This window comes from Salmo salar, chromosome ssa16, assembly GCF_905237065.1.
Source record: "Salmo salar chromosome ssa16, Ssal_v3.1, whole genome shotgun sequence".
NCBI classification, from domain to species: domain Eukaryota; kingdom Metazoa; phylum Chordata; class Actinopteri; order Salmoniformes; family Salmonidae; genus Salmo; species Salmo salar.
The window spans coordinates 63,104,506-63,131,885 of NC_059457.1; the positions used below are offsets into that span (position 1 = coordinate 63,104,506).

The 27,380-nt window shown below is 41.8% G+C and overlaps 1 protein-coding gene across 2 annotated transcripts in view; it reads left to right on the plus strand.

Moving 5' to 3' along the window:
- The first annotated feature begins 3,567 nt into the window (after positions 1-3,567).
- The window catches only part of LOC106574323 (ATP-binding cassette sub-family B member 6), a 41,960-nt gene continuing 18,147 nt past the window's right edge, over positions 3,568-27,380 (plus strand). The window contains exons 1-10 of one of the 2 annotated variants that reach the window (XM_014150165.2): positions 3,568-3,767; positions 4,950-5,477; positions 11,200-11,343; positions 11,509-11,698; positions 11,931-12,023; positions 12,196-12,388; positions 17,124-17,245; positions 22,621-22,730; positions 23,610-23,675; positions 24,518-24,643. In XM_014150165.2, coding sequence (XP_014005640.2) covers positions 4,962-5,477; positions 11,200-11,343; positions 11,509-11,698; positions 11,931-12,023; positions 12,196-12,388; positions 17,124-17,245; positions 22,621-22,730; positions 23,610-23,675; positions 24,518-24,643 — 1,560 coding nt within the window. In that variant the 5' untranslated portion in view covers positions 3,568-3,767; positions 4,950-4,961. Of the gene's footprint in view, positions 3,768-4,949; positions 5,478-8,256; positions 8,331-11,199; positions 11,344-11,508; positions 11,699-11,930; positions 12,024-12,195; positions 12,389-17,123; positions 17,246-22,620; positions 22,731-23,609; positions 23,676-24,517; positions 24,644-27,380 lie in introns of those variants that run through there. The other variant, XM_045697560.1, reaches the window with a different exon arrangement.

The following is a 27,380-nucleotide window of genomic DNA, read 5'->3' on the forward strand; positions in this document are numbered from 1 at the left end:
CCTTTCTAAAGTCTTCAAAAGTCAATTTAACAAACAGATCACCGACCATTTCGAATCCCACCGTACCTTCTCCGCTATGCAATCTGGTTTCCGAGCTGGTCATGGGTGCACCCAGTACTGTGCAGCCGTCTTCATCGACCTGGCCAAGGCTTTCGACTCTGTCAATCACTGCATTCTTATCGGCATACTCAATAGCCTTGGTTTCTCAAATGACTGCCTCGCCTGATTCACCAACTACTTCTCTGATAGAGTTCAGTGTGTCAAATCGGAGGGCCAAATCGGAAGGCCTGTTGTCCGGACCTCTGGCAGTCTCTATGGGGGTGCCACAGGGTTCAATTCTCGGGCTGACTCTTTTCTCTGTAGACATCAATGATATATATATCAATGATGTCACTTTTGCTGCTGGTGATTCTCTGATCCACCTCTACGCAGACGACACCATTCTGTATACATCTGGCCCTTCTTCGGACACCATGTCAACAAACCTCCAAACGAGCTTCAATGCCATACAACACTCCTTCCGTGGCCTCCAACTGCTCTTAAATGCTAGTAAAACTAAATGCATGCTCTTCAACCGATTGCTGCACGCACCCTCCAGCCCAACTACCATCACTACTCTGGACGGTTCTGACTTAGAATATATGGACAACTACAAATACCCAGGTGTCTGGTTAGACTGTAAACTCTATTTCCAGACTTGCATTAAGCATCTCCAATCCAAAATTAAATCTAGAATCGGCTTCCTATTTCGCAACGAAGCCTCCTTCACTCATGCTGCCAAACATACCCTCATAAAACTGACTATCCTACCGATCTTTGACTTCGGCAATGTAATTTACAAAATAACCTCCAACACTCTACTCAGCAAATTGGATTTAGTCTACCACAGTGCCATCCGTTTTGTCACTAAAGCCCCATATACTACCCACCCCTGCGACCTGTACGGTCTTGTTGGCTGGCCCTCACTACATATCCATCGCCAAACCCTCTGGCTCCAGGTCATCTATAAGTCTTTGCTAGGCAAAGCCCCGCCTTATCTCAACTCACTGGTCACCATAGCAACTCCCACCCATAGCACGCGCTTCAGCAGGTATAATTCACTGGTCATCACCAAAGCCAACACCTCCTTTTGCTGCCTTTCCTTCCAGTTCTCTGCTGCCAATGACTGGAACAAATTGCAAAAGTCACTGAAGCTGGAGACTTATATCTCCCTCACTAGCTATAAGCATCAGCTGTCAGAGCAGCTTACCGATCACTGCACCTGTACACAGCCCATCTGTAAATAGCCCACCCAACTACCTCATCCCCATATTGTTATTTGTTTTGCTCTTTTGCACCCCAGTATCTCGACTTGCACATCATCATCTGCGCATCACTCCAGTGTTAATGATAAATTGTAATTATTTCGCCACTATGGTCTATTTATTGCCTTTAACTCCCTAATCTTACTATCTTTGCACACACTGTATATAGATTGTTCTATTGTGTTATTGATTGTACTTTTGTTTATCCCTTGTGTAACTCTGTGTTGTTTTTGTCGCACTGCTTTGCTTTATCTTGGCCAGGCCGCAGTTGTAAATGAGAACTTGTTCTCAACTGGCCTACTTGGTTAAATAAAGGTGAAATAAAAAATAAAATAAATACCTCCCCAGCAGATCTACAAATCTCTATTGCACTCCACACTGCCCTCTCCCACCTGGACAAAAGGAACACCTATGTGAGACTAATGTTCATTGACTACAGCTCAGCGTTCAATACCACAGTGCCCTCCAAGCTCATCACTAAGGTAAGCACCCTGGGACTGAACACCTCCTTCTGCAACTAGATCCTGGACTTCCTGACGGGCTTCCCCCAGGTGGTGAGGGTAGGCAATAACACCTCTGCCATGCTGAACCTCAACACTGGTGCCCCTCAGGGGTGCGGCTTAGTTCCTTCCTGTATGCCTTGTTCACCCACGACTGCGTGGCCAAGTACAACTCCGACACCATCATTAAGAGTGCTGATGACACAACGGTGGTAGGCCTGATCACTGATGACAATGAGACCGCTTATAAGGAGGAAGTCAGAAACCTGGCAGTGTAGTGCCAGGACAACAACTTCTCCCTCAACATCAGCAAGACAAAGGAGCTGACCGTGGACTATAGGACACGGAGTGCCGAGGACGCCCCATTCACATCGAACGGGCTGTAGTGGAGCGGGTCGAGAGCTTCAAGTTCCTCAGTGTCCACATCACTATCATGGTCCATAAACACCAAATCAGTCGTGAAGAGGGCAGGACAACGCCTCTTCCCCCACAGGAGGCTGAAAAGATTTGGCATGGGCCCTCAGATTCTCAAAAGGTTATACAGTTGCACCATTGAGAGCATCTTGAATGGCTTCATCACCACTTGGTATGGCAACTGCTTGGCATCCGACCGCAAGCTGCTACAGAGGGTAATGCGCACGGCCCAGGACATCACTGGGGCCGAGCTCCCTTCCATCCAGGTCCTCTATACCAGGCGGTGTCAGAGGAAGGCCCTAAAAATGTGCTAATTCTCCAGACACCCAAGTCATAGACTGTTCTCTCTGCTACCGCACGGTAAGCAGTACCGATGCACCAAGTCTAGAACCAACAAGACCCTGAACAGCTTCTACCCCCAAGCCATAAGGCTGCTACATAGTTAGTTAAATAGTTAACCAAATAGCCACCCGGATTATCTGCATTGACCCCATTTACCCTTTTGTCTAATTACATATGCTGCTGCTACTGTTTATTATCCGTCCTGTTGACTAATCACTTAATTCCTAGTTATACATACAGATCTATCTCAATTAACTCATTACACATCAACTCTGTACTGGTACCCTGTGTATATAGCCAAGTTATCATTACTCATAGTTTATTTATTATTAGTTTTATTATTACATTTTATTACTTCTCTATTTTCTTTCTGCATTGTTGGGAGGGGCCATAAGTTAACATTTCACTGTTTTTCTGCACCTGTTGTTTACAAGGCATACGACAAATACAATTTGATTTGTAATGCATTGAAATTTCTACTCCTCATTTTGATAGGACTTGCAGGAATGATCAAATGTATTTTCTTATCCATCTGTAGCTAAGATGTTGGTATACCGACAGCCTATTCCTCTCTGTACATTTACATTTCAGTAATTTAGCAGATGATCTTACCCAGAGCGACTTACAGTAGTGAATGCATAGATTTCATTTAATGAATTTTGTATAATTTTTTTTACACTGGCCCCCCCGTGGGAATCGAACCAACAACCATGCTGGCGTTGCACACACACCATGCTGGCGTTGCACACACACCATGCTGGCGTTGCACACACACCATGCTGGCGTTGCACACACACCATGCTGGCGTTGCAAACACCATGCGCTACCAACTGAGCCACAGGGAAGACTGTAGACTATGATGAGACCCAGCGTTCAGATGGCATTTTGATGTGAGGTATGTCTTTGTATATACCGACATCTACTGGTCATATATGAGATTGCGTAACATTCGTTTTGAACATACTTGTGAGCCAGGGGGCTCTAGGACCCGTTCAGGCAGTGTTTTGTAGGAAAGTGTCGATTGTCGAGTCATGGATTACTTCGCTCCTGTATGCCGCAAGAAGAATAAGGATCATTTACAAGTGGATACAACAAAATGACCATTATTGTTATTTTTTACTTTTAATATCTCTTCGCGTAAAACGGGTTATTTGTTGGGAGCTTCAATTCACTAAATCGCTTTCCAGCACCAGCTTGTCTTGAGAAGGTGAGTATTGTAATAACAGCAACAGATCTAAGCTAGCTAATTTAGCTAACGTTAGCTATCTTGAATTACTACTGTAAATCTGACGCTCGTCGTCACAGTCACATTGTTTAAATACGCTCGGTCTGTCAAAGAGCTGGACACCAAGAAAAACAGGCTAAACAATGCCACAGGGGGATATGGATCTTGATTCCTATGATGATATCTGTAGCGCTCAAGAAATGATTCCATAAGAGCAACATAACTTTTTTGTAAAACATAATCTGAAGCATTTGTTTAAAGTTCCATATCACATGACAACAAAAACAATGGAGTAGTAGGGGTTAATAGTTTTTTGGGGGGTTATGATAATAAAGTGCAGTTGTTCTTTCATTAAGATAAGTCATGTACATCCAAATTAATAATTGTATTAGTTGAAATTACAATGTGCACAGTGACCTCTCTGAACTGGAGCTTGTGAGGGCTTGTTCCAACATGCCAAGCTACTCCATGGTACATGTGTCGGCATACCACTGTAACCTAATTCTATGATATTTTGAATGAATATCAGTTGATGAAATGTGATGTGTTTTGGGTGTCTTAAGTGCCTTGACTGAATCAGAATTGGTCCACTGCCCACCCCAGATGACTGGCTGGGGTGCTTTTAGGAGCCATGACTGAAGCACTAACCATATTTTAAAGTTCACAGCCCGATATAGCAGGGTTGGCCTGGATCTCTTAGGGATATTCAAGTCTGTTGAATGATTATAGACTAGGAAGAGATGCTTGCTGTGTTTTGCTTCATAGTACAACACACACACCTCAAGGAGATTAAATCTGCTCTTGACCCTGATACATTAAGTAGGGTATAGCATGATTGACCTGCAAAATAATGAACAGGTGTACATTGTGTTGACTAACTTCACTTTTCATCGCTGCTGGGGGAGTTATGAATGTTGAATGTCGTCATGAATAGCAGTTCAGAATAGGATACAAATAAGTTCCGGTGCAAATTCGAAAATACTATTTTGGAAAACTAATTTCATGCAATCAACTGTATGATTTCCTTTGCCGGTCTGGCCTTTTTAAAGTCTCTTAACGTACATGCGGACCAGGTTTATGATATTGAGCCCTATGTGTAGGGTTAATGTGGTAGTAATATGTCTGTTATAGTGAATACTCTCTTTCCCCTCCCTGTCTCCCCAGCTCCCAGCCACCATGGTGGTAGTGCAAAGCTACTGTGAGGCCAGCGCTTCCATTTCCGAAGCCTGGCTGGAGGGCGGCATCTCGCCCTGCTTCTACTTCACCCTGGTGCCCACCGTCCTGCTTACCCTCTCCTTCTTCTTCGGCGCCTTCCACTGCGTCTGCTACCGCCGCTACGGCACCGAGATGGAGCCCAAGTTCGTGCCGCGCTCGCGCCTCTATGGCCTCCAACTGGGAGTCTCCCTGCTCCTCCTGCTGCAGTTCCTAGGGGGGCTGGTGTGGAGGGCCGCCGGGGGAGGGGAGCTCCCCGGCTATGTGGTGCTGTACGGCTGCCTGTCCATGCTGGGCTGGGCCTGGGCCGTGTCCCTGCTAAAGCTGGAGAGGAGGTGGGTGCTGGTGAGGGACCGGACAAGGGGCCACAGCACGGTGCTGCTGCTCTTCTGGGCTGTGGCATTCTCAGCGGAGAACCTGGCCTTTGTCTCCTGGGCCAGCCCCTACTGGTGGTGGGGCCTGGAGAACACACAGAAGCAGGTGAGAGAGGAAGAGGGGTATGTTCAGGAGGGTGTAACATTATAGAATGTCCTCAATCTACAAATTAGTCAGAGAGGAATGTCTGTTCTACATAATGTATTTATATCTGAACGTTGCACGTTTGCCTACTGAACGTGGCACTGGAGTCTGTTTAGGAGGGTGTTGTAGAACAAACATGTTTAAATGTCAGGTTAAGATCTTTTCATTGCCTTTCTATCTGCAACGCAATGAACCCCACAGCTCAACCCTCAGTGAGGATAAACTGCCATCCCACTCCATAGTTTCATTGAGGTTGTTCAGATGTTGACATATAATGTTGCTTGATATAAGTATTAAACTTAGTTTCAACACTCCATTACACAAGTGTAGTAGTGGGCTTTCTAAAAACTTAAGTTAGTCTGCTCATAGGGTGTGATATCCATGTAAATGGGACACATAGGCTAGATGTAATATGGTTCTTACCAAGTAGCTACTTAATAACCTCTAAATCCCTTATTCATCATGAGTGTTGTGGTTGTATTTATTTTTATTTTTTAACAATCTATTACAAAGCAGTTTCTCACAAGTAGACTGCTAAAATAGAAACTGATTTTCCAACAATGACACAACAGTGGAAGGGAGGGGAGCCATGATCATTATTCAGCTATGAATAACTCTAGACGTGCTGAGTCACTTCCCCATCTTGCCCTTCCACATTCCTCTCCCTCTGGACACTCCCCCAAATAAATATACAGTTGAAGTTGGAAGTTTACATACACCTTAGCCAAATACATTTAAACTCAGTTTCACAATTCCTGACATTTAATCCTAGTAAAAATTCCCTGTCTTAGGTCAGTTAGGATCACCACTTTATTTTAAGAATGTGAAATGTCAGAATAATAACAGAGAGAATGATTAATTTCAGCTTTTATTTATTTCATCACATTCCCAGTGGGACAGAACTTTACATACACTCAATTAGTATTTGGTAGCATTGCCTTTAAATTGTTTATCTTGGGTCAAACGTTTCGGGTAGCCTTCCACAAGCTTCCCAAAATAAGTTGGGTGAATTTTGACCCATTCCTCCTGACAGAGCTGGTGTAACTGAGTCAGGTGGGTAGGCCTCCTCGCTCGCACACTCTCAGTTCTGCCCACAAAATGTCTATAGGATTGAGGTCAGGGCTTTGTGATGGCCACTCCAATACCTTGACTTTGTTGTCCTTAAGCCATTTTGCCACAACTTTGGAAGTATGCTTGGGGTAATTGTCCATTTGGAAGACCCATTTGCGACTAAGCTTTAACTTCCTGACTGATGTCTTGAGATGTTGCTTCAATATATCCACATAATTTTCCTCCCTCATGATGCCATCTATTTTGTGAAGTGCACCAGTCCCTCCTTCAGCAAAGCACCCCCACAACATGATGCTGCCACCCCCGTGCTTCACGGTTGGGATGGTGTTATTTGGCTTGCAAGCCTCCCCCTTTTTCCTCCAAACATAACGATGGTCATTATGGCCAAACAGTTCTATTTTTGTTTCATCAGACCAGAGGACATTTCTCCAAAAAGTACGATCTTTGTCCCCATGTGCAGTTGCAAACCGTAGTCTGGCTTTTTAATGGCGGTTTTGGAGCAGTGGCTTCTTCCTTGCTGAGCGGCCTTTCAGGTTATGTCGATATAGGACTCGTTTTACTGTGGATATAGATACTTTTGTACCTGTTTCCTCCAGCATCTTCACAAGGTCCTTTGCTGTTGTTCTGGGATTGATTTGCACTTTTTACACAACTACGTTCATCTCTAGGAGACAGAACGCATCTCCTTCCTGAGCGGTATGACGGCTGCGTGGTCCCATGGTGTTTATACTTGCATACTATTGTTTGTACAGATGAACGTGGTACCTTCAGGCGTTTGGAAATTGCTCCCAAGGATGAACCAGACTTGTAGAGGTCTACAATGTTTTTTCTGAGGTCTTGGCTGATTTCTTTTGATTTTCCCATGATGTCAAGCAAAGAGGCACTGAGTTTGAAGGTAGGCCTTGAAATACATCCACAGGTACACCTCCAATTGATTCTCAAATGATGTCAATTAGCCTATCAGAAGCTTCTAAAGCCATGACACAATTTTCTTGAATTCTCCAAGCTGTTTAAAGGCACAGTCAACTTAGTGTATGTAAACTTCTGACCCACTGGAATTGTGATACAGTGAATTATAAGTGAAATAATCTGTCTGTAAACAATTGTTGGAAAAATGACTGTCATGCAAAGTAAATGTCCTAACCGACTTGCCAAAACTATAGTTTGTTAACAAGACATTTGTGGAGTGGTTGAAAAACAAGTTTTAATGACCCCAACCTAAGTGTATGTAAACTTCCGACTTCAACTGTATATATATATATATGTGTATACTGTATATAGATGTAGTGTGTATACTGTAAATAGATGGCCTAGCCTACCTCTTTCAGGTAATACATTCAATGCAGTATTATCCTTGTATTTAGCTAGTTAATGATGGGTTATGCATAATAAGCTTCTAACTTATAGCCTCTCTTGCGCAATACGCACACCTGTGCTCCGCTGGCCTCTCGCCTTAAAAAACTCTCCTTAGCTTTTGGAATCCCATGCAGGACAAGCTAGACTAGAATAGCTTGATGGACATTATAGAACTCGCAGGTCATTTTAAAGAAGAACGAACGTGCGATGGCGGTAGGCTATAGCAGTTATTTATTCAGACCCATAGCCATTCAATCTTCGTGAAGAGAATTGAAAGCCTTCTGCATCTAATTCTAGTCCTATATTATTTAAGGATGTCATTAGAATGATGAAGATAAGGACAACTGTTGAAAGCGAGGAAGGAATGACGCAACAAGAGGAGATGAGGTATGCTAATAACATTAGGGGAAGTATTATGAAAGGTATATATGCGTCAGCCTACTAATTATACAAATAGGCCCTAATTTATTTTTCAAAGTTCAAATCAAATTCACTAGCCTATAGGCTACTTGTAACTTTGAGGCCGCATGTGCTACACCAGAATTGCATGTTATCTCCCTGCTTTATCATGGCTTGAACGATGTGCGTATTTTCAGTCTATATATTACAGTACAGTAATACAGTTAACACTCAAAGATTAGCATGCTGGAGCTTGTTTCATTTATTTACTGAAGAGAGCATATAGCTAGCTACAACTATGGGCTTTTATGTGTTTCTGTTGTGCGTAATGTGCAGTAACCTATATCATATACCGTATGTATTGGATAACGGCACAATCATTTGGGCTTTTTTTCTGGGCTTGGGATCATTAACCTCTCTAGGGAAGGTGGGACGAAATCGTCCCACCTACGTAACAGCCAGTGGAATCCTGTGGCGCGTTATTCAAATACCTTAGAAATGCTATTACTTAAATTTCTCAAACATATGACTATTTTACACCATTCTAAAGACAAGACTCTTGTTAATCTAACCACACTGTCCGATTTCAAAAAGGCTTTACAACGAAAGCAAAACATTAGATTATGTCAGCAGAGTACCCAGCCAGAAATAATCAGACACCCATTTTTCAAGCTAGCATATAATGTCACATAAACCCAAACCACAGCTAAATGCAGCACTAACCTTTGATGATCTTCATCAGATGACACTCCTAGGACATTATGTTATACAATACATGCATGTTTTGTTCAATCAAGTTCATATTTATATCAAAAACCAGCTTTTTACATTAGCATGTGACGTTCAGAACTAGCATACCCCCCGCAAACTTCCGGTGAATTTACTAAATTACTCACGATAAACGTTCACAAAAACATAACAATTATTTTAAGAATTATAGATACAGAACTCCTCTATGCACTCGCTATGTCCGATTTTAAAATAGCTTTTCAGGGAAAGCACATTTTGCAATATTCTAAGTAGATAGCCCGGCATCACAGGGCTAGCTATTTAGACACCCACCAAGTTTAGCCCTCACCAAAGTCAGATTTACTATAAGAAAAATGTTATTACCTTTGCTGTTCTTCGTCAGAATGCACTCCCAGGACTTCTACTTCAATAACAAATGTTGGTTTGGTTCAAAATAATCCATAGTTATGTTCAAATATCCTCTGTTTTGTTCGTGCGTTCAAGACACTATCTGAAGTGTAAAGAAGGGTGACGCGCCCAACGCGTTTCGTGACAAAAGATTTCTAAATATTCCATTACCGTACTTCGAAGCATGTCAACCGCTGTTTAAAATCAATTTTTATGCCATTTTTCTCGTAAAAAAGCGATAATATTCCGACCGGGAATCTGTGTTTTAGTACAAAGAGAGAGAAAATAAAAACATGGGGTCGCCTCGTGCACGCGCCTCAGTCTCATTGTCCTCTGATAGACCACCTACCAAAGGCGCTAATGTTTTTCAGCCAGGGGCTGCCTCGACATCATTCAGCTTTTTCCCTATGGGAGCCGTAGGAAGTGTCACGTTACAGCAAAGATCCTAAGTTTTCAATAAAAAGAGTCAAGAAGCCCAAGGAATGGTCAGAGAGGGCACTTCCTGTACAGAGTCTTCTCAGGTTTTTGCCTGCCATATGAGTTCTGTTATACTCACAGACACCATTCAAACAGTTTTAGAAACTTTAGGGTGTTTTCTATCCAAAGCCAATAATTATATGCATATTCTAGTTTCTGGGCAATAGTAATAACCAGATTAAATCGGGTACGTTTTTTATCCGGCCGTGTAAATACTGCCCCTAGCCTTCTACGGGATCGGTGTCCGTTTCTCAAACTAGACACTCTAATGTACTTGTCCTCTTGCTCAGTTGTGCACCGGGGCCTCCCACTCCTCTTTATATTCTGGTTAGAGCCAGTTTGCGCTGTTCTGTGAAGGGAGTAGTACACAGCGTTGTACGAGATCTTCAGTTTATTGGCAATTTCTCGCATGGAATAGCCTTAATTTCTCAGAACAAGAATAGACTGACGAGTTTCAGAAGAAAGGTCTTTGTTTCTGGCCATTTTGAGCCTGTAATCGAACACACATGCTGATGCTCCAGATACTCAACTAGTCTAATGAAGTCCAGTTTTATTGCTTCTTTAATCAGAACAAGTTTTCAGCTGTGCTAAAATAATTGCAAAATGGTTTTCTAAGGATCAATTAGCCTTTTAAAATTATAAACTTGGATTAGCTAATACAACGTGCTGTTGGAACACAGGAGTGATGGTTGCTGATAATGGGCCTCTGTACACCTATGTAGATATACCATAAAACATTTTTAAAAAATGTGCCGTTTCCAGCGACAATAGTCATTTACAACATTAACTGTATTTCTGATCAATTTGATTTCTGATCAATTTGATGTTTATTTTAATGGACAAAAAAAGTAGCTTTTCTTTCAAAAACAAGGACATTTCTAAGTGACCCCAAACTTTTGAACAGTGGTGTAGTTTATAAATTCCTCATGAGCTTAGTTCAACTTTCACACCACATCAGAACCCAAAATATAAGCTTGTTTTACTCCAATGTTTGTAAACATTGTAAATGTTAACAAACACTGTATAGCCTCAAATTATGATTCAAATTATAATTTTGATATTATGGATGGTCAGTCCTTGCATACATAGCTTGGTCTATGAATTTGAGTGGTTTCATTTCTCCAGACCGATCCCTCAGCTTTTTTCCAAAACAGGTGGGGTACCCACTTTGTTATTGTTTCAACTGCGGATTGCCCCTTTAAAGGTTCAGTTATGACTAAGCATTTTTCATTCATTACCTGAGGTGGAGTTTTCTCTGTGGTTGATGCGCTACCTCGGCACAGGAATGCTCTTCTTCCTGGGCCTAAAGGCTCCGGGGTTGCCACGGAGACCATACATGCTCCTGATCAACGAGGACGAACGTGACGTGGAGGGCGGCACTGACCAGGTAACCTAGTAATCACATCCCTTATGTGTGTATAATATCCAATGACTGTATAAATATGAATATATCCTGATTCAGTTTGTGTGTGTGTGTGTGTAAGTTTGTAATGAGTGTCTGTTTGTCTGTCTGTGCCACCATGTCCCATAATAACCTCTATCTCTACCTCAGCCCCTGTTGGGTGGGGCGGAGGAGTCCCAGTCTACCTGGCAGGACTTTGGGCAGAAGGTGCGTCTGCTGGTGCCCTACATGTGGCCCCGGGGCAATATTCTACTACAGGGCCTGGTGCTACTCTGCCTGTGCCTGCTTGGTTTGGAGAGGGTCATCAATGTCTTTGTCCCCATCTACTACAAGAACATCGGTGAGAGATCCTCCCTCGTTTCTGAACGTCTCCCCGAGAACCATCTTTTTTCTGAATATCTTTTAAGTTCTTAGTTGTTGTCACAGCCTTATTGTTTGCGTTACAGGTCATCTTTTTTTTTCAGAAGGCTTTGATATCATTGAGTCTGACATCTGAATATCTACCTAGCACAACTGCAGAAAAGATGACCTGAAACTGTCAACACTTTTCAAAACCTCTCTTTCTGTCACAGTGAATGAGCTGACTGATGGAAGCAGCTGGAAGACCTTGGTCACCACTGTGTGTGTCTATGTCCTGCTCAAGATCCTGCAAGGTGGAGGGGCAGGTGAGTGGGACTCTCACCCCATATTTTCTTTCTCTACCGCTTTACCCATTCCTTGAGTGCTGTTATTTTAATTCTCTCTTTTGTTTCCTCACTCTCTCACTCCTCTCCCCTTTCCCCCTCTTTCTCTCTTTCCCCCTCCCCTCCTCCTCTTTCTTTCCCCTCTCTTTCCTAGGTGCGTCTGGCTTCATCAGTAACATGCGCTCCTTCCTGTGGATCCGCGTGCAGCAGTACACCAATCGGGTGGTGCAGGTGCGTCTGTTCGGCCACTTACACTCACTGTCGATGCGCTGGCACCTGGGCCGGCGCACCGGGGACGTCCTGCGTAGCATCGACCGCGGCACCTCCTCCATCAACACCCTGCTCAGGTGAGTCTCATAATAATAAATTGTGTGTGTGTCAATGAGTATGTTTACATGCACACTAATAATTAGTGATGCACTGATATGACATTTTTGGCCGATACCGATATCTGATATTTTCCTTGTTAAAAAAAAGAAAAGAAACGATACTGATAACCGATATTTACACTTTTATCAGCCTTTTAAGCATTCTAGTACAGTTAAATAGTTAACACACAATGGACGCAGCGGTCTAAGGCACTGCATCTCAGTGCAAGAGGCGTCACTACAGTCCCTGGTTCGAATCCAGGTTGTATCACATCCAGCCGTGATTGGGAGTCCCATAGGGCGGTGCACACAGTGTCGTCCGGGTTTGGCCGGGGTAGGCTGTCATTGAATATAAGATTTTGTTCTTAACTGACTTGCCTAGTTAATTAAAGGTTACACACACACACACACACACACCACACTGACCAAAAAGTTATTTTGTTGGCATTTACGTATGTCCTCATAATCAAAACCTATTTCTTTCACTTGCTGTGCCACTTACTTGCTGTGCCGTTGTTCATTTGTTCACTCGTTTCATTCTCAACCAGGATTTCTATGGTATGCCGTTTGGGTTTTTGCGTATCAAATAATAGAATATTTAACACTATTTCACGTGTCAAATAAGCTTGTTGACCAATCAGGACCTGAATATGACTGCACGTCACATAATCATTTAACGCGTTCATTAATTTTTTACCTAGTTATTACACATTGATTACACTGTCACTCGTATTTCATGTCACAACGATTGATCGATACGTGTGCTATGAAGCTGGTAAAGTTGTCTCGCGCACCAACATTGCTGGTCATAAAAAAAATCTAGCTTGCTCATGGACGCAAACAATGTTCTTCCCCAAAAACATAGCAAAATGACATTATCTGTTTCAGTAGCTATAGTTAGCTAGCTTAGCTAACTATATAGCTAAGTGTCATCATCTAAATAACCCTAATTTATAGGACAGTTCTTATTTGATTAATGGTCGGACCCATCTATGTGAAGCTAGCCACAAAAGGATTAGCTACAATAGTGGACTTTGCGGTTAGCTTTCAAAATAAAAGTATGGCATAATTCTACTATTTGTATTTGTTTGCATCACTGTCAATGACATACTTTTATTTTGAAGGCAAACCGTAAATTCCACTATTGTGCCTAATCCTCATTGTGGCTAGCTTCACAACACATAACCCGGTCCGGTCAAGCCTCACTAGCCAGATGAAGCTAGCTGGCTGCTTATAACGTTAGCTCTGGGCAACAGGGTTAAGTAGCTGGCTAGCAATTTATTTTCATGAACTGAAGTTCAATTTCAATAGGCGAACAACAATACTTACAAGGATTCCTAAATCATTACTAAGAATAATGAAAATGACTGCAGTTTCTACTGGTCATTGTTTTCAGGCTGGTTGTATTGGTGCTAGCTAGATACCAAGCTAAAGCTATCTACCCGAGAAGTTGTGGTCGAAGAAATTATGCTTTATTACCAACACGGTATTTATAACACATCGTTCATGGCCGGTGTTTGCTTGTTTGCAGACTTTTTTGTACAGCTTTGACAGTGCAACTGACATGCAAAGACTGAAACGGCGTTCCATAGTATGTATGTCGTGAAGCTAATAGCAGTGACGCTATTACTGTGTACCGCCGGTAGGGCAACATCTGAAAAATAGCGCACTTGGTAGTGTGTACCGGTGCTCAACCAGTCGGCGAAAGCCAACATCACCCACGACAGAGAACGGTTGATTGTCAAGGGCAATTATCTTGGCTTTAATGGATTTTGTGTATGAGTGTCTCGCTGAAATGTTCTTACTCTTTCAAATGACTACTCGACTTGTTGACTGCTCGATCCACACTGCAGACATTGTGGCCTAGTTTAGGAATGCTGTGTTGCACATGTCGCGCAAAATTTTACACAGCGTCATTACGTCATGTACCTACGTTAAATAGGTATGCACATCGGCGTTAAACTAGACATCGGCTGATACCGGTGTTGGCATTTTTAGCTAATATTGTCCGATTCCGATATGTTCACCGATATATTGTGCATCCTTACTAATAATTCAATATTAAACTGATTATAGCAGTAGGCCGAGTATGAAAATAGTAATGTAAAAACCTTACTCTGCTTATATAAATTGTTGTCAATCTAAGTAAGCATACGCCGATTAAAACATCTGGTTTTCTGAGAAATCTATTGAATTATTAGGACATGTAAACCGCTTAATCTGCGTTTCAGCAGTGTGTTTGATCTGCACATGTGCCAGCGTTGGTGGCGCAAGCCTCCCTCTTATTTGCGAGTGAAGCGAGTTCGGAAAAACTGAAAGTAGGCATCTTAGAAATAGCTTTTACATACAAACATTGTCTGTAGTTGATTCAAGAAGGTAGTTCTTGGATATTTAGTTTCCTGTCGACATTAAAAGCCATATTTTCTTAGTTATCATTCTCAGTAACACAACATTAAACTGTTCTTATGCCTGTGTAATAAAACTAATTACGTTTGGAGCAACATTTTATTAGCATGTTACATAATACTTTTGGTAATATTGTATTTTAATTGCATAGCAATTAGCTGAGTTTTTGTAACTACTGTTACTACAAGAGGAACAGTGACTGTTCCTTATCAGTGGGATAAGGCCTACAAACCTGACTCAGTTACTCCAGCTCTGTCAGGAGGAATGGGCCAAAATTCACCCAACTTATTGTGGGAAGCTTGTGGAAGGCTACCCGAAACGTTTGACCCAAGTTAAACAATTTAAAGGCAATGCTACCAAATACTAATTGAGTGTATGTAAACTTCTGACCCACTGGGAAGGTGATGAAAGAAATAAAAGCTGAAATAAATAATTCTCTATGCTATTATTCTGACATTTCACATTCTTAAAATAAAGTGGTGATCCTAACTGACCTAAGACAGGGAATATTTACTAGGGTTAAATATAAGGAATTGTGAAAAACTGAGTTTAAATGTATTTGGCTAAGGTGTATGTAAACTTCCAACTTCAATTGTATATAGCATTTTTCAAAGCGTTTTACGTTATAAGGGGGAAACTCATCTGCCTTAGATTACTAATGATATCTTTCAGACACAGGTCGTATATGTCAAACACTGTCTAAGGCAATATTTCCTCTAAAATGGGTGCGCATCTCCCCCGGGACTGCTGCGCAGAAGAAATATCAGCCCGTGCAGAGAAGCACGAGATTGATCTTCACTTAATTTTCTACAGTTTTCCATGTCAGATAACACTACAAACGTTTTCTTTTTACTGTTGTAATTGCGATCGAATCAACGCAATATTATCCACTTTCAATGCAACATACCGAAACAAAACTAGCTATGCAAGACTTAGTATGCAAAACTTACTATCAAAGAGATTTTGTTGTAGGGAGAATGCATCGGATTGACAAGGCCCGTACTCTATACACAGACCGGTGCACCATAACCAATCAGAACTGCAGTAGGCCTATATGCAAATAGACCATTGCCATATATGGAACCTGTGCCATTCACTTTGAACTGGACAGTGTTTACAGCATGAGCGGTCGGTCGTTAGTAGATGTGCTTGTCTTGAGATCAAAGTGAGAGCTACATGTCACCACCTGTGCATATTTGTTCAAATCCTTTGCTAGTGAGTGAGTTATTAGCCAAGTTATTGATCATTTGTAGTCAGCAATGGGGGTGCGATTGCGTCCTACAAGAGAACAAAACGTGTGCATTTCTAGATATCTTTGAAAAGTGAGTCAGATAAAGTTTTTTTTTGTCTTAGAGGCAGTGTTGTATTTTGAGACAGGTTTGAATAAGCTAAGTAGCCAATAGGCAGAGGGTAGAATGATTTGTCTGATTCTCTGTAATAATGGTATGGGAATAATAATTTTATTTTGTAAAGTGGTTTCTTGCATCAAAGAGCACAACAACATTTTCAGACCACCTTGTCTGAAGGACAAGTGGATAAACAGGTCAATGTCAAGCCATGCATGTTTTTTTTTCAAAGTGTCATGGAATGTAGGACTACATTGAACACCACACATTGGCTGCTACTGTAGGCTGGATGATAGAACAGTTATTTCCATGTTAAAATGTTTTGAGATACATTTTCTCCATTATTTTTGATGGTAGGCCTTCATTATGATCAAACAGCAGACAGTAGCCTACTTGACCAGTTAACTGTAACTTAAAGTAGGTACAGCCTCAGTGTTCACATTTAACGCGCGCCGGAAGTTGCACAGAATTTTCACAATGTTCAAGTTTGCGCTCAGCAGACCTGAAATTTGCTCAGTGCTGAAAAAATTCAGGGAACATTGGTCTGAGGTATGCTGGATTGAGCTTGGCCTTAGCTTTGCACTTTTTGAATGATTCAGTTGGCTACATAGAACCAGACTAACTGTATCAATTGCAGCTCAAGTGTTTGGAAGTATTTGACATATATATTTGATCTGATTTACTTTATCCTCAAAGCATAGATACTGCTTCCTCGGGTGTTTGCTCTATCCTCAAAAAGAGCAATTATGCCAAAACTGTACTCTTTTCGACCATAAAATGTATTCCACCTTCCAATTCTACTTGCCAGGCCGTGTAACTATGATCCATCCCCCTATAGTATGTCTTAGTTTCTTAGTGTTATCCTGACCTCTGGACAGTCTGTAGTTTCCTGTGTCTGAATGTCTGACTTTCTGTGTCTGAACCCAGAGGTAAACCTGGACTCCCTCTCTTTCTCTCCACAGCTACATTGTATTCAGCATCTTCCCTACCATCGCAGATATCGTCATCTCCATCATCTACTTCATCACCTACTTCAACGCCTGGTTCGGACTCATCGTATTCGTCTGTATGTTCCTCTACCTCAGTGAGTACAAGGCCTCCTTTCCAGAACCAATTCAGTTCTGATCTGAGTCAAATATGTGATATGTCCTCTTGCTCAGTTGTTGCTCAGCTCTCTTTCTATTCTGGTTAGAGCCAGTTTTCTCTATTCTGTGAAGGGAGTAGTACACAGCGTTGTACGAGATCTTCAGTTTATTGGCAATTTCTCGCATGGAATAGCCTTCATTTCTCAGGACAAGAATAGACTGACGAGTTTCAGAAGAAAGTTCTTTGTTTCTGCCCATTTTGAGCCTGTAATCGAACCCACAAATGCTGATGCTCCAGATAGTCAACTAGTCTAAAGAAGGCCAGTTTTATTGCTGCTTTAATCAGCACAACAGTTTTTTCTAATGATCAATTAGCCTTTTAAAATGATAAACTTGTATTAGCTAACACAACGTGCCATTGGAACACAGGAGTGATGGTTGCTGATAATGGGCCTCTGTACACCTATGTAGATATTCCATAAAAAATTATCTGTTTCCAGCTACAATACTCATTTACAACATTAACAATGTCTACACTGTATTTCTGATCAATTTGATGTTATTTTAATGGACAAAAAATGTGCTTTTCTTTAAAAAACAAGGACATTTCTAAGTGACCCCAAACTTTTGAACGGTAGTGTATCTTCAGAATGAGGTTGTTCTTCTCAAACAGCCCCTTTACCCACTTGGCCTTTTCATCCAATTTTTGGGGAGAATTTCAAAAAAATCATTTTTACAATTTTATTTTAGTGTTCAATGTATTTTCAGTGTTATGTTTAACTCTGGCCTTTTCATTATGGGAGCAATGATAAATAATATTTTAAATGTATTTGTTTATTACTTTTTTAAACTGTTGCGGTAATGTGAATTTTGTAAAAATTTTGGTAAAATGCATAATATCTGATCAAAAAACATATGAATAATTATGAAATAGATAAGTACAGATCCTAATCTCAGTGATCCAAGAGGACATTTCATGAAAAATGAAAATTTTTGGAGTCATATTTCAGCTAGTAGTTTACATTTTTGATTGGTCAGATTTACATTACAGATAAGTGCAGGCGTGAGATGCGACTGACATTTCACCGGTGGGGAGAGCGCGCGAGAGAGGGTTGGACATGGAGGGTGCTTTGCTTGAAGCGCTGAACATAATGACATGACGTGAACTAGAATGTGCTTGAGCTATAGAGCCCCACAGTGGAGGTGTCATAATTCCCATAAAACCTAGCGGTCAAACAGGCAAATGGTTCCAATTGTTCACATGCGCCGAATATAACCTTACTGTGAAATGCTTACTTACAAGCCGTTAAGAAAATATTTACTAAATAAACTAAAGTAGAGAAAAAAAATGGTTGTTATTTGTAGAAACACAACAAATAACAATAATGAGGCTATATTCTGTACAGGGGTACCGGTACCGAGTCAATGTGCAGAGGTACAGGTTAGTCAAGGTAATTGAGGTAATATGTACATGTAGGTATGGGTAAAGTGACTATGCATAGATAATAAACATTGAGTAACAGCAATGTATTTTGTTTTTATTACAAAATACATATATTCAGCTGTATTTACTCTCAGAATCAAAAATACAAATTATCATCAAAGTAGACATCATGCAAGACTACAAATCCCTGCAGCTCCTGCAGGTCATCTCTTGCTGACACCTTTGGTAACAGGTATTGTGTATATTTTAAAACTTACACAAGACAGTTCAAAGAATTGTCAATTTTAAAGAACTGTTTCCTATTTATTCATTGTTCAATTTATCTAACATTAGGCGGTTAATTCAGAGATTCTTACCTTTGCCTCTATTCGGCAGTCTAGTCCAGCTCATTAAATGTGTAGTTCTTTATGATCGCCACATTAGCAGCTAATTAGCATTTCATTTTTGGGTGATAAATACAGACAAATATATTGATAAAAGTCACCTTGTCTTCGAGAGATTTACACGGTAATCAAAACGTCACGCCAGGGTAAACCTACACGAAACACCACCCTTATTTTAAGTGTTTCTAAAATCTCCTATAGGAAAAATAAATGGTGGGAAAATGATTCAAATCGAATCAAATTTTATTAGTCACATGCACCATATACAAAAGGTGTAGACCTTACAGTGAAATGCTTACTTACGAGCCCCTAACCAACAATGCAGTTTAAAAAAATACGGAAAAGAATAAGAAGTAAAGTAACAAGTAATTAAAGAGCAGCAGTAAAATAACAGTTGTGAGACTATATGCAGAGGGGTACCGGTACAGAGTCAATGTGCGGGGGCGCCTTGCGGTCGGAGGCCGAGCAATTGCCATACCAGGCAGTGATGCAACGAGTCAGGATGCTCTCGATGGTGCAGCTGTAGAACCTTTTGACGATCTGAGGACCCATGCCAAATATTTTCCGTCTTCTGAAGGGGAATAGGTTTTGTCGTGCCCTCTTCACGACTGTCTTGGTGTGCTTGGACCGTATTAATTTGTTGGTGATGTGGACGCCAAGGAACTTGAAGCTCTCAACCTGCTCCACTACAGCCCCGTCGATGAGAATGGGGGTGTGCTCGGTGCGCTTTTTCCTGTAGTCCACAATCATCTCCTTTGTCTTGATCACGTTGAGGAAGAGTTTGTTATCCTGGCATCACACTGCCAGGTCTCTGACCTCCTCCCTAAAGGCTGTCTCGTCGTTGTCTGTGATCAGGCCTACCACTGTTGTGTCATCGGCAAACTTAATGATAGTGTTGGAGTTGTGCCTGGCCGTGCAGTCATGAGTGAACAGGGAGTACAGGAGGGGACTGAGCACGCACCCCTGAGGGGCCCCTGTGTTGAGGATCAGCGTGGCGGATGTGTTGTTACCTACCCTTACCACCTGGGTGCGGCTCGTCAGGAAGTCCAGGATCCAGTTGCAGAAGGAGGTGTTTAGTCCCAGGGTCCTTAGCTTATTGATGAGCTTTGAGGGCACTATGGTGTTGAATGCAGAGCTGTAGTCAATGAAGAGCATTCTCACATAGGTGTTCATTTTGTCCAGGTGGGAAAGGGCAGTGTGGAGTGCAATAGAGATTGCATCATCTGTGGATCTGTTGGGGCAGTATGAAAATTAGAGTGGGTCTAGGGTTTCTGGGATAATGGTGTTGATGTGAGCCATGACCAGCATTTCAAAGCACTTCATGGCTACAGACGTGAGTGCTACGGGTCGGTTATCATTTTTGCAGGTTACCTTAGTATTCTTGGGCGCAGGCACTATGGTTGTCTCCTTAAAACATGTTGGTATTACAGACTCTGACAGGGAGAGGTTGAAAATGTCAGTGAAGACACTTGCCAGTTGGTCAGCACATGCTCGGAGTACACGTCCTGGTAATCTGTCTGTGATTGTTGACCTGTATAAAGGTCTTACTCACATCGCCTGTGGATAGCGTGATCTCACAATCTCACGGAACAGCTGGTGCTCTCATGCATTTTTCAGTGTTAATTGCCTCAAAGTGAGCATAGAAGTAGTTTAGCTCGTCTGGTAGGCTCTTGTCACTGGGCAGCTCTCGGCTGTGCTTCCCTTTGTAGTCTGTAATGGTTTGCAAGCCCTGCCATATCTGACGAGCTTCAGAGCTGGTGTAGTACGATTTGATCTTAGTCTTGTATTGATGCTTTGCCTGTTTGATGGTTCGTCGGAGGGCATAGAGGGATTTCTTATAAGCTTCCGGGTTAGAGTCCCGCTCCTTGAAAACGGCAGCTCTACCATTTATGCTCCGTGCAGATGTTGCCTGAAATCCATGGCTTCTGGTTGGTGTATGTACATCTTCTTGTCTTCTTAAAGTCTTTTTGCCTGCTCAAGTATGAACAAAGACAATTTTGGTCGAGGGTTAATCTAGTCTCTTCTCAAATATATTGTCTCTTTCTTTCACATTATTGTTTTTGTTTATCATCGATGCACTTATTGATGAAGCCAATGACTGATGTGGTGTACTCCTCAATGCCATCGGAGGAATCCCAGAACATATTTCAGTCTGTGCTAGCAAAACAGTCCTGTAGCTTAGCATCTGTTTCATCTGACCACTTTTTTTATTCATCAAGTCACTGGTGCTTCCTGCTTGAATTTTTGCTTGTCAGCAGGAATCAGAATTATGGTAATATTTGCCAAATGGAGGGCGAGGGAGAGCTTTGAATGTATCTATGTGTGTGGAGTAAAGGTGGTCCAGAGTTCATTTTCCCTCTGGTTGCACATTTAACATACTGATAGAAATTTGGTAAAACGAATTTAAGTTTCTCTGCATTAAAGTCCACGGCTACTAGGAGCACCACCTCTGGGTGAGCGTTTTCTTGTTTGCTTATGGCGGAATACAGCTCATTCAATGCTGTCTTAGTGCCAGCCTCTGACTGTGGTGGTATGTAAACAGCTATGAAAAATACAGATGAAAACTCTCTAGGTAGATAGTGTGGTCTACAGCTTATCATGAGATACTCTACCTCAGGCGAGCAATAGCTCGAGACTTCCTTAGATATCATGCACCAGCTGTTATTTACAAAAATACATAGACCGCCGCCCCTTGTCTTACCAGACACCGATATTCTATTCTGCCGGTACAGCGTATAACCAGCCACCTGTATGTTGATAGTGTCGTCATCCAGCCACGACTCCGTGAAGCATAAGATATTACATTTTTGAATGTCCCGTTGGTAGTTTAATCTTGCGCGTAGGTCATCTATTTTATTCTCTAAAGATTGCACGTTTGCTAGCAGAATGGAAGGAAGTGGGGTTTATTCGATCGCCTACGAATTCTCAAAAGGCAGCCCTCCCTCTGGCCCCTTTTTCTCTACCTCCTTTTCACGCAAATCACGGGGATCTGGGCCTGTTCCCGAGAAAGCAGTATGTCGTTGGCGTTGGGCTCGTTTGACTCATTAAAGGAAAAAAAGGATTCTGCCAGTCTGTGGTGAGTAATCGCAGTCCTGATGTCCAGAAGTTATTTTCGGTCATAAGAGATGGTAACGGCAACATTATGTACAAAATAAGTTCAAAAAATAAGTTACAAACAAAAAACACAATCGGTTGGAGACACGTCAGCCTTCTCCGGCGCCATTTTTTTGGAACCATTTCCTTGTTTGACTGCTAGATTTTATGGGTATTATGGCTCATACTGTGGAACTCAATAACTAGCATTATAACTTTACAGAATTATATAAACATAATAGATCGGGAGGAATATTTTTGGAACCAAAAATAACATTCATTATTAACCGGTTCTCAAGATTTTAAAAGAATGGTTATATTCCAGAACACTAGAGATCAGTTTCCTTCTTCATTTTTTGTTCTTTCGGTTTTTGGTTCTGTTCCCTGAACGGGTTCCTACCCCTGGTAATAACAATGTAATATTTCATAATGGTCCATCAATATATTGCTCCAGCCCTTACCATCATCATCACGGAATGGAGGACTAAGTACAGGCGAGACATGAACACCCAGGACAACAACGCCAAGTCCAAGGCAGTGGACTCCCTGCTCAACTTTGAGACGGTACGGAGATGCTCCCATTGACTTATAACCTCAATACTTGGGTCGTGTTCATTAGGACTATTGTGGAGAAATTACAAGATTAAGTTATAATACTGTTATTGCATCAAATTGTTGTTTTATGCAATAGAATAGGGTTCTATTAGTACTCGCTTATCTGTGTCTGTGTGAACTGAGAGGAGCCTTTGATTTATGAATGGTTTGGTGAATAATTCCTACAGCATGCATTTCATAGAATGAGTTGGTGTTTGTTTAGTGTTAGGTACCAGGGAGAGATGGCTCGGGTATGAGAGGAACCTTGTCTTAGGGGCCAAACTCTGGTTTCTGTACAATAAGAACAGTCTACACGACAAATACTATTTGGCTGGGGGATACTCCTTTCTCTTATATCAAGTCTCACCTTGTGACCCATTCCACATATCTGTTGTTTGTCATGTAGACTAAGTGGGTGTATCTTTACTATAAAATATATTTTGTATTCTTTGTGTCAGGGCTCACAACCCAACAGTCAAGAGTGTTGGGTTGACCAGCCTTGTTATTGCAGAGCACTCGCATCATTTACTTGTGTGTGTGGTGTGACCTGCGATTCCTTATGAATAAGTTCATAAATATTTTGTTTAAGTACAACTCTGACTTTTGTGATAAGTTTGTCTCTCATCATTTGATAATAAAGAAATAACCACCACAGGACACACAACGGAAAGTGTTTAAAAAATGTTTTGCAACAGAAAATTAAAAATAAGTCCAGGTAGTCTCTCCCTGTTTAAGTCTGTTGGGGGCCTAATGAACACGATCCAGAATCCCCACCTGGCACATGAAGCTGTCCACAAACACATTACATTTTGCAGCTTCATGGCTGCAATTGTTGTGTTTTTCCAACAGGTGAAGTACTACAACGCAGAGAATTACGAGGTGAACCGTTTTGAGGACGCCATTCTGAAGTATCAGGTAATCCAGGCTATAGATGTCAAACGCTGAAGAGTTGAGAATGTAGATCTGTGTAAAGTTACACCAGAGTGCTTGCTTTGGTTATTCAGTTAGATACGTTTGACCACCTTAGATGCATGCATAGTTCGAGCTTCTGCAGACCTTTCCTCTCTACATCTCTACCCCCCACACCCCCCCCACCTGATGTCTCAACCTTTGAATGCTCGGCTATGAAAAGCCAGCATTTACTCCTGAGATGCTGAACTGTTGCACCCTCTATAACCACTGATTTATTATTTGACCCTGCTGGTCATAGATGAACATTTGAATGTCTTGAAGAGCGATCTGGTCTTAATGGCCATGTACTCTTATAATGCACAGCCATAAGGGGACTGGCCACCTCTCAGAGCCTGGTTTCTGCCTAGGTTCCTTCCTTTCTATGGAGTTTTTTTCAAGCCAATGTGCTTGTACATCTGCATTGTTTGCTCTATGGGCTTTTAGGCTGGGTATCTGTATAAGCACTTTGTGACAACTGCTGATGTAAAAAGGCCTTTCTAAAATACAGTTGATTGAAATGTTGATTGATTGAGCTTGCCATTATTGATGATGTGCTATGATTTTAGAACGGCCACCAGTAGACATTGCTCTTTACCTTTTGTAAATCTGTTGGTTCCAGGTCTATTCGACAACACAAGCAGATCTGGGACCATGCTATAACTCTATTTATTATAATGTTGTATTTATGGTCTGCATAACAATGACCATAGGAGTTGGCAAGACGGCACAAACAGATCTGGGACCAGGCTATAACTAGGTTGATTGTAATGTTGCATTTGCATTCTGTCTGTCCCCTCCCATCCTAGATTTCAGAATGGAAGACCCAAGCCTCTCTGGCCTTCCTGAACCAGACCCAGAACCTGATTGTTGGCTCAGGCCTACTGGCAGGCTCACTGCTCTGTGCCTACTTTTTCCAGGAGGGCAAGTTTAAGGTACTGAGCTCAGAATGCTTGCTAGCTTAAAGGTCATTCCACCTCGAAAAGCAGAAGAAAGAGGATTTTGACACCCACTATCTCAGATTGTGCTGAAATCTTTCTTTAGTTCGAAACAGATAAGATTAGCATTCCTGAAACATTGTTTTGTTGAAATGTATAATTTGATCTTGGATACATTAAGCTAATTGATTGCACCCAAATTGGCTATTTTAATTTATAGGATTTATATCATCTTCAATAAATAAACCCAGCAAAAAAATAAAGGTCCTCACTGTCAACTGCGTTTATTTTCAGCAAAGTTATTAACATGTGTAAATATTTGTATGAACATAACAACATTCAACAACTGAAACATAAACTGAACAAGTTCCACAGACATGTGACTAACAGAAATGGAACAATGTGTCCCTGAACAAAGGTGGGGTAAAAATAAAAAGTAACAGTCAGTATCTGGTGTGGCCACCAGCTGCATTAAGTCCTGCAGTGCATCTCCTCCTCATGGACTGCACCAGATTTGCCAGTTCTTTCTGTGAGATGTTACCCCACTCTTCCACCAAGGCACCTGTAAGTTCCATGACATATCTGGGAGGAATGGCCCAAGCCCTCACCCTCTGATCCAACAGGTCCCAGACATGCTCAATGGGATTGAGATCCGGGCGCTTCGCTGGCCATGGCAGAACACTGACATTCCTGTCTTGCAGGAAATCACGCACAAAACTAGCAGTATGGCTGGACTGGAGGCATTGTCATGCTGGAGGGTCATGTCAGGATGAGCCTGCAGGAATGGTACCACATGAGGGAGGAGGATGTCTTCCCTGTAACGCACAGCGTTGAGATTGCCTGCAATGACAACAAGCTCAGTCCGATGATGCTGTGACACACCTCCCCAGACCATGATGGACCCTCCACCTCCAAATTGATCCCGCTCCACAGTATAGGCCTCAGTGTAACGCTCATTCCTTCGTCAGTAAACGAGAATCCGACCATCACCCCTGGTGAGACAAAACCGCGACTCGTTAGTGAAGAGCACTTTTTGCCAGTCCTGTCTGGTCCGGCGACGTTGTTGCCTGTGATGTCTGGTGAGGACCTGCCTTACAACAGGCCTACAAGCCCTCAGTCCAGCCTCTCTCAGCCTATTGCGGACAGTCTGAACACTGATGGAGGGATTGTGCGTTCCTGGTGTAACTCGGGCAATTGTTGTTGCCATCCTGTACCTGTCCCGCAGGTGTGATGTTCGGATGTACCGATCCTGTGCAGGTGTTGTTACACTTGGTCTGCCACTGCGAGGACGATCAGCTGTCTGCCCTGTCTCCCTGTAGCGCTGTCTTAGGCATCTCATAGTACGGACATTGCAATTTATTGCCCTGGCCACATCTGCAGTCCTCATGCCTCCTTGCAGCATGCCTAAGGCACGTTCATGCAGATGAGGAACCCTGCGCATCTTTCTTTTGGTGTTTTTCAGAGTCAGTAGAAAGGCCTCTTTAGTGTCCTACGTTTTCATAACGGTGACCTTAATTGCCTACCGTCTGTAAGCTGTTAGTGTCTTAACGACCGTTCCACAGGTGCATGTTCATTAATTGTTTATGGTTCATTGAACAAGCATGGGAAACAGTGTTTAAACCCTTCACAATGAAGATCTGTGAAGTTATTTGGATTTTTACGAATTATCTTTGAAAGACAGGGTCCTGAAAATGGGATGTTTTTTTGTTGTTGCTGAGTTTATAATACTTAACATCCTATTTGGACCATGATTCTTCCTAACAATGAGTAAGACATGAGGAATCCAATGAAATGATCAAAAGCCACACACGGACCCCCCACACCACACGCCAACAACCAGTATCAGTTCTCAATGTCTGACAAATAGTATGGAGCTGTGGCTTGGAGTATTGCTTCTTCATTCAATGTAATGTATTCCCTGTGATTCAGGTGATTACATTTTTTTTTTTCTGTTCAGAGAAATTTGTTATTTTAGTTGATTGCATTATTTACAATAAATTAGTGTGAGAGTTCCAGGCTTTGCAGCTGTTCCTGCTACTGCCACAACCTTTTATCCATTTTGCTGTAAATTTAAATAAATTGTGTGGTCATCCTCACAATTTAAGCCAGTCCTCCATGAAAGCAATTTAGTGTGTCCTTCTCTTAAGCTTAATATGTGTCCAGTAAACACATCTTCTGTGTGTGGTTTATTCCCTTCAAAAAAGGTTAGTTGGACCATTCCAGGTGTGAACAAGCAAACCATTAGGCTACATCCATTGTAATGGTTTCAATATTATGGCCTTTAATGCTTAAAGTCCCAAATATAGTGTTTGCAATGGTATTGGGTTGGGCTGGGTTTAATGGTCATTGTCACTAAACACACTACCTATAGAGATGTTTTCTAATAATTATATTGAAAAACATACGACTGCCATGCAAGGGTTTATAATTGTATTATTTTGTTAGGGTCGACTGCCATGCAATGGTTTATAACTTTATTATTTTGTTAGGGTTGTCACATTTTAGTCTGCCCATTTCTCCGTTATTTGCTTGAAGGAAAAGTCTTCATATGAGAATTGCGCCATACATTTTTTGTACTATTCAAGAAGAGTTGGGTTAAAGCATTCGGTTACCATGAGAAGGACAAACTGATTTGCTTTCATGGAGGACTCTTTTGACCACACAATTATGACTAGTTTCAGGAAACTAGGTGTATGTTGCACGTCACTACTTCACAGGAGCGCCATTTCAACGT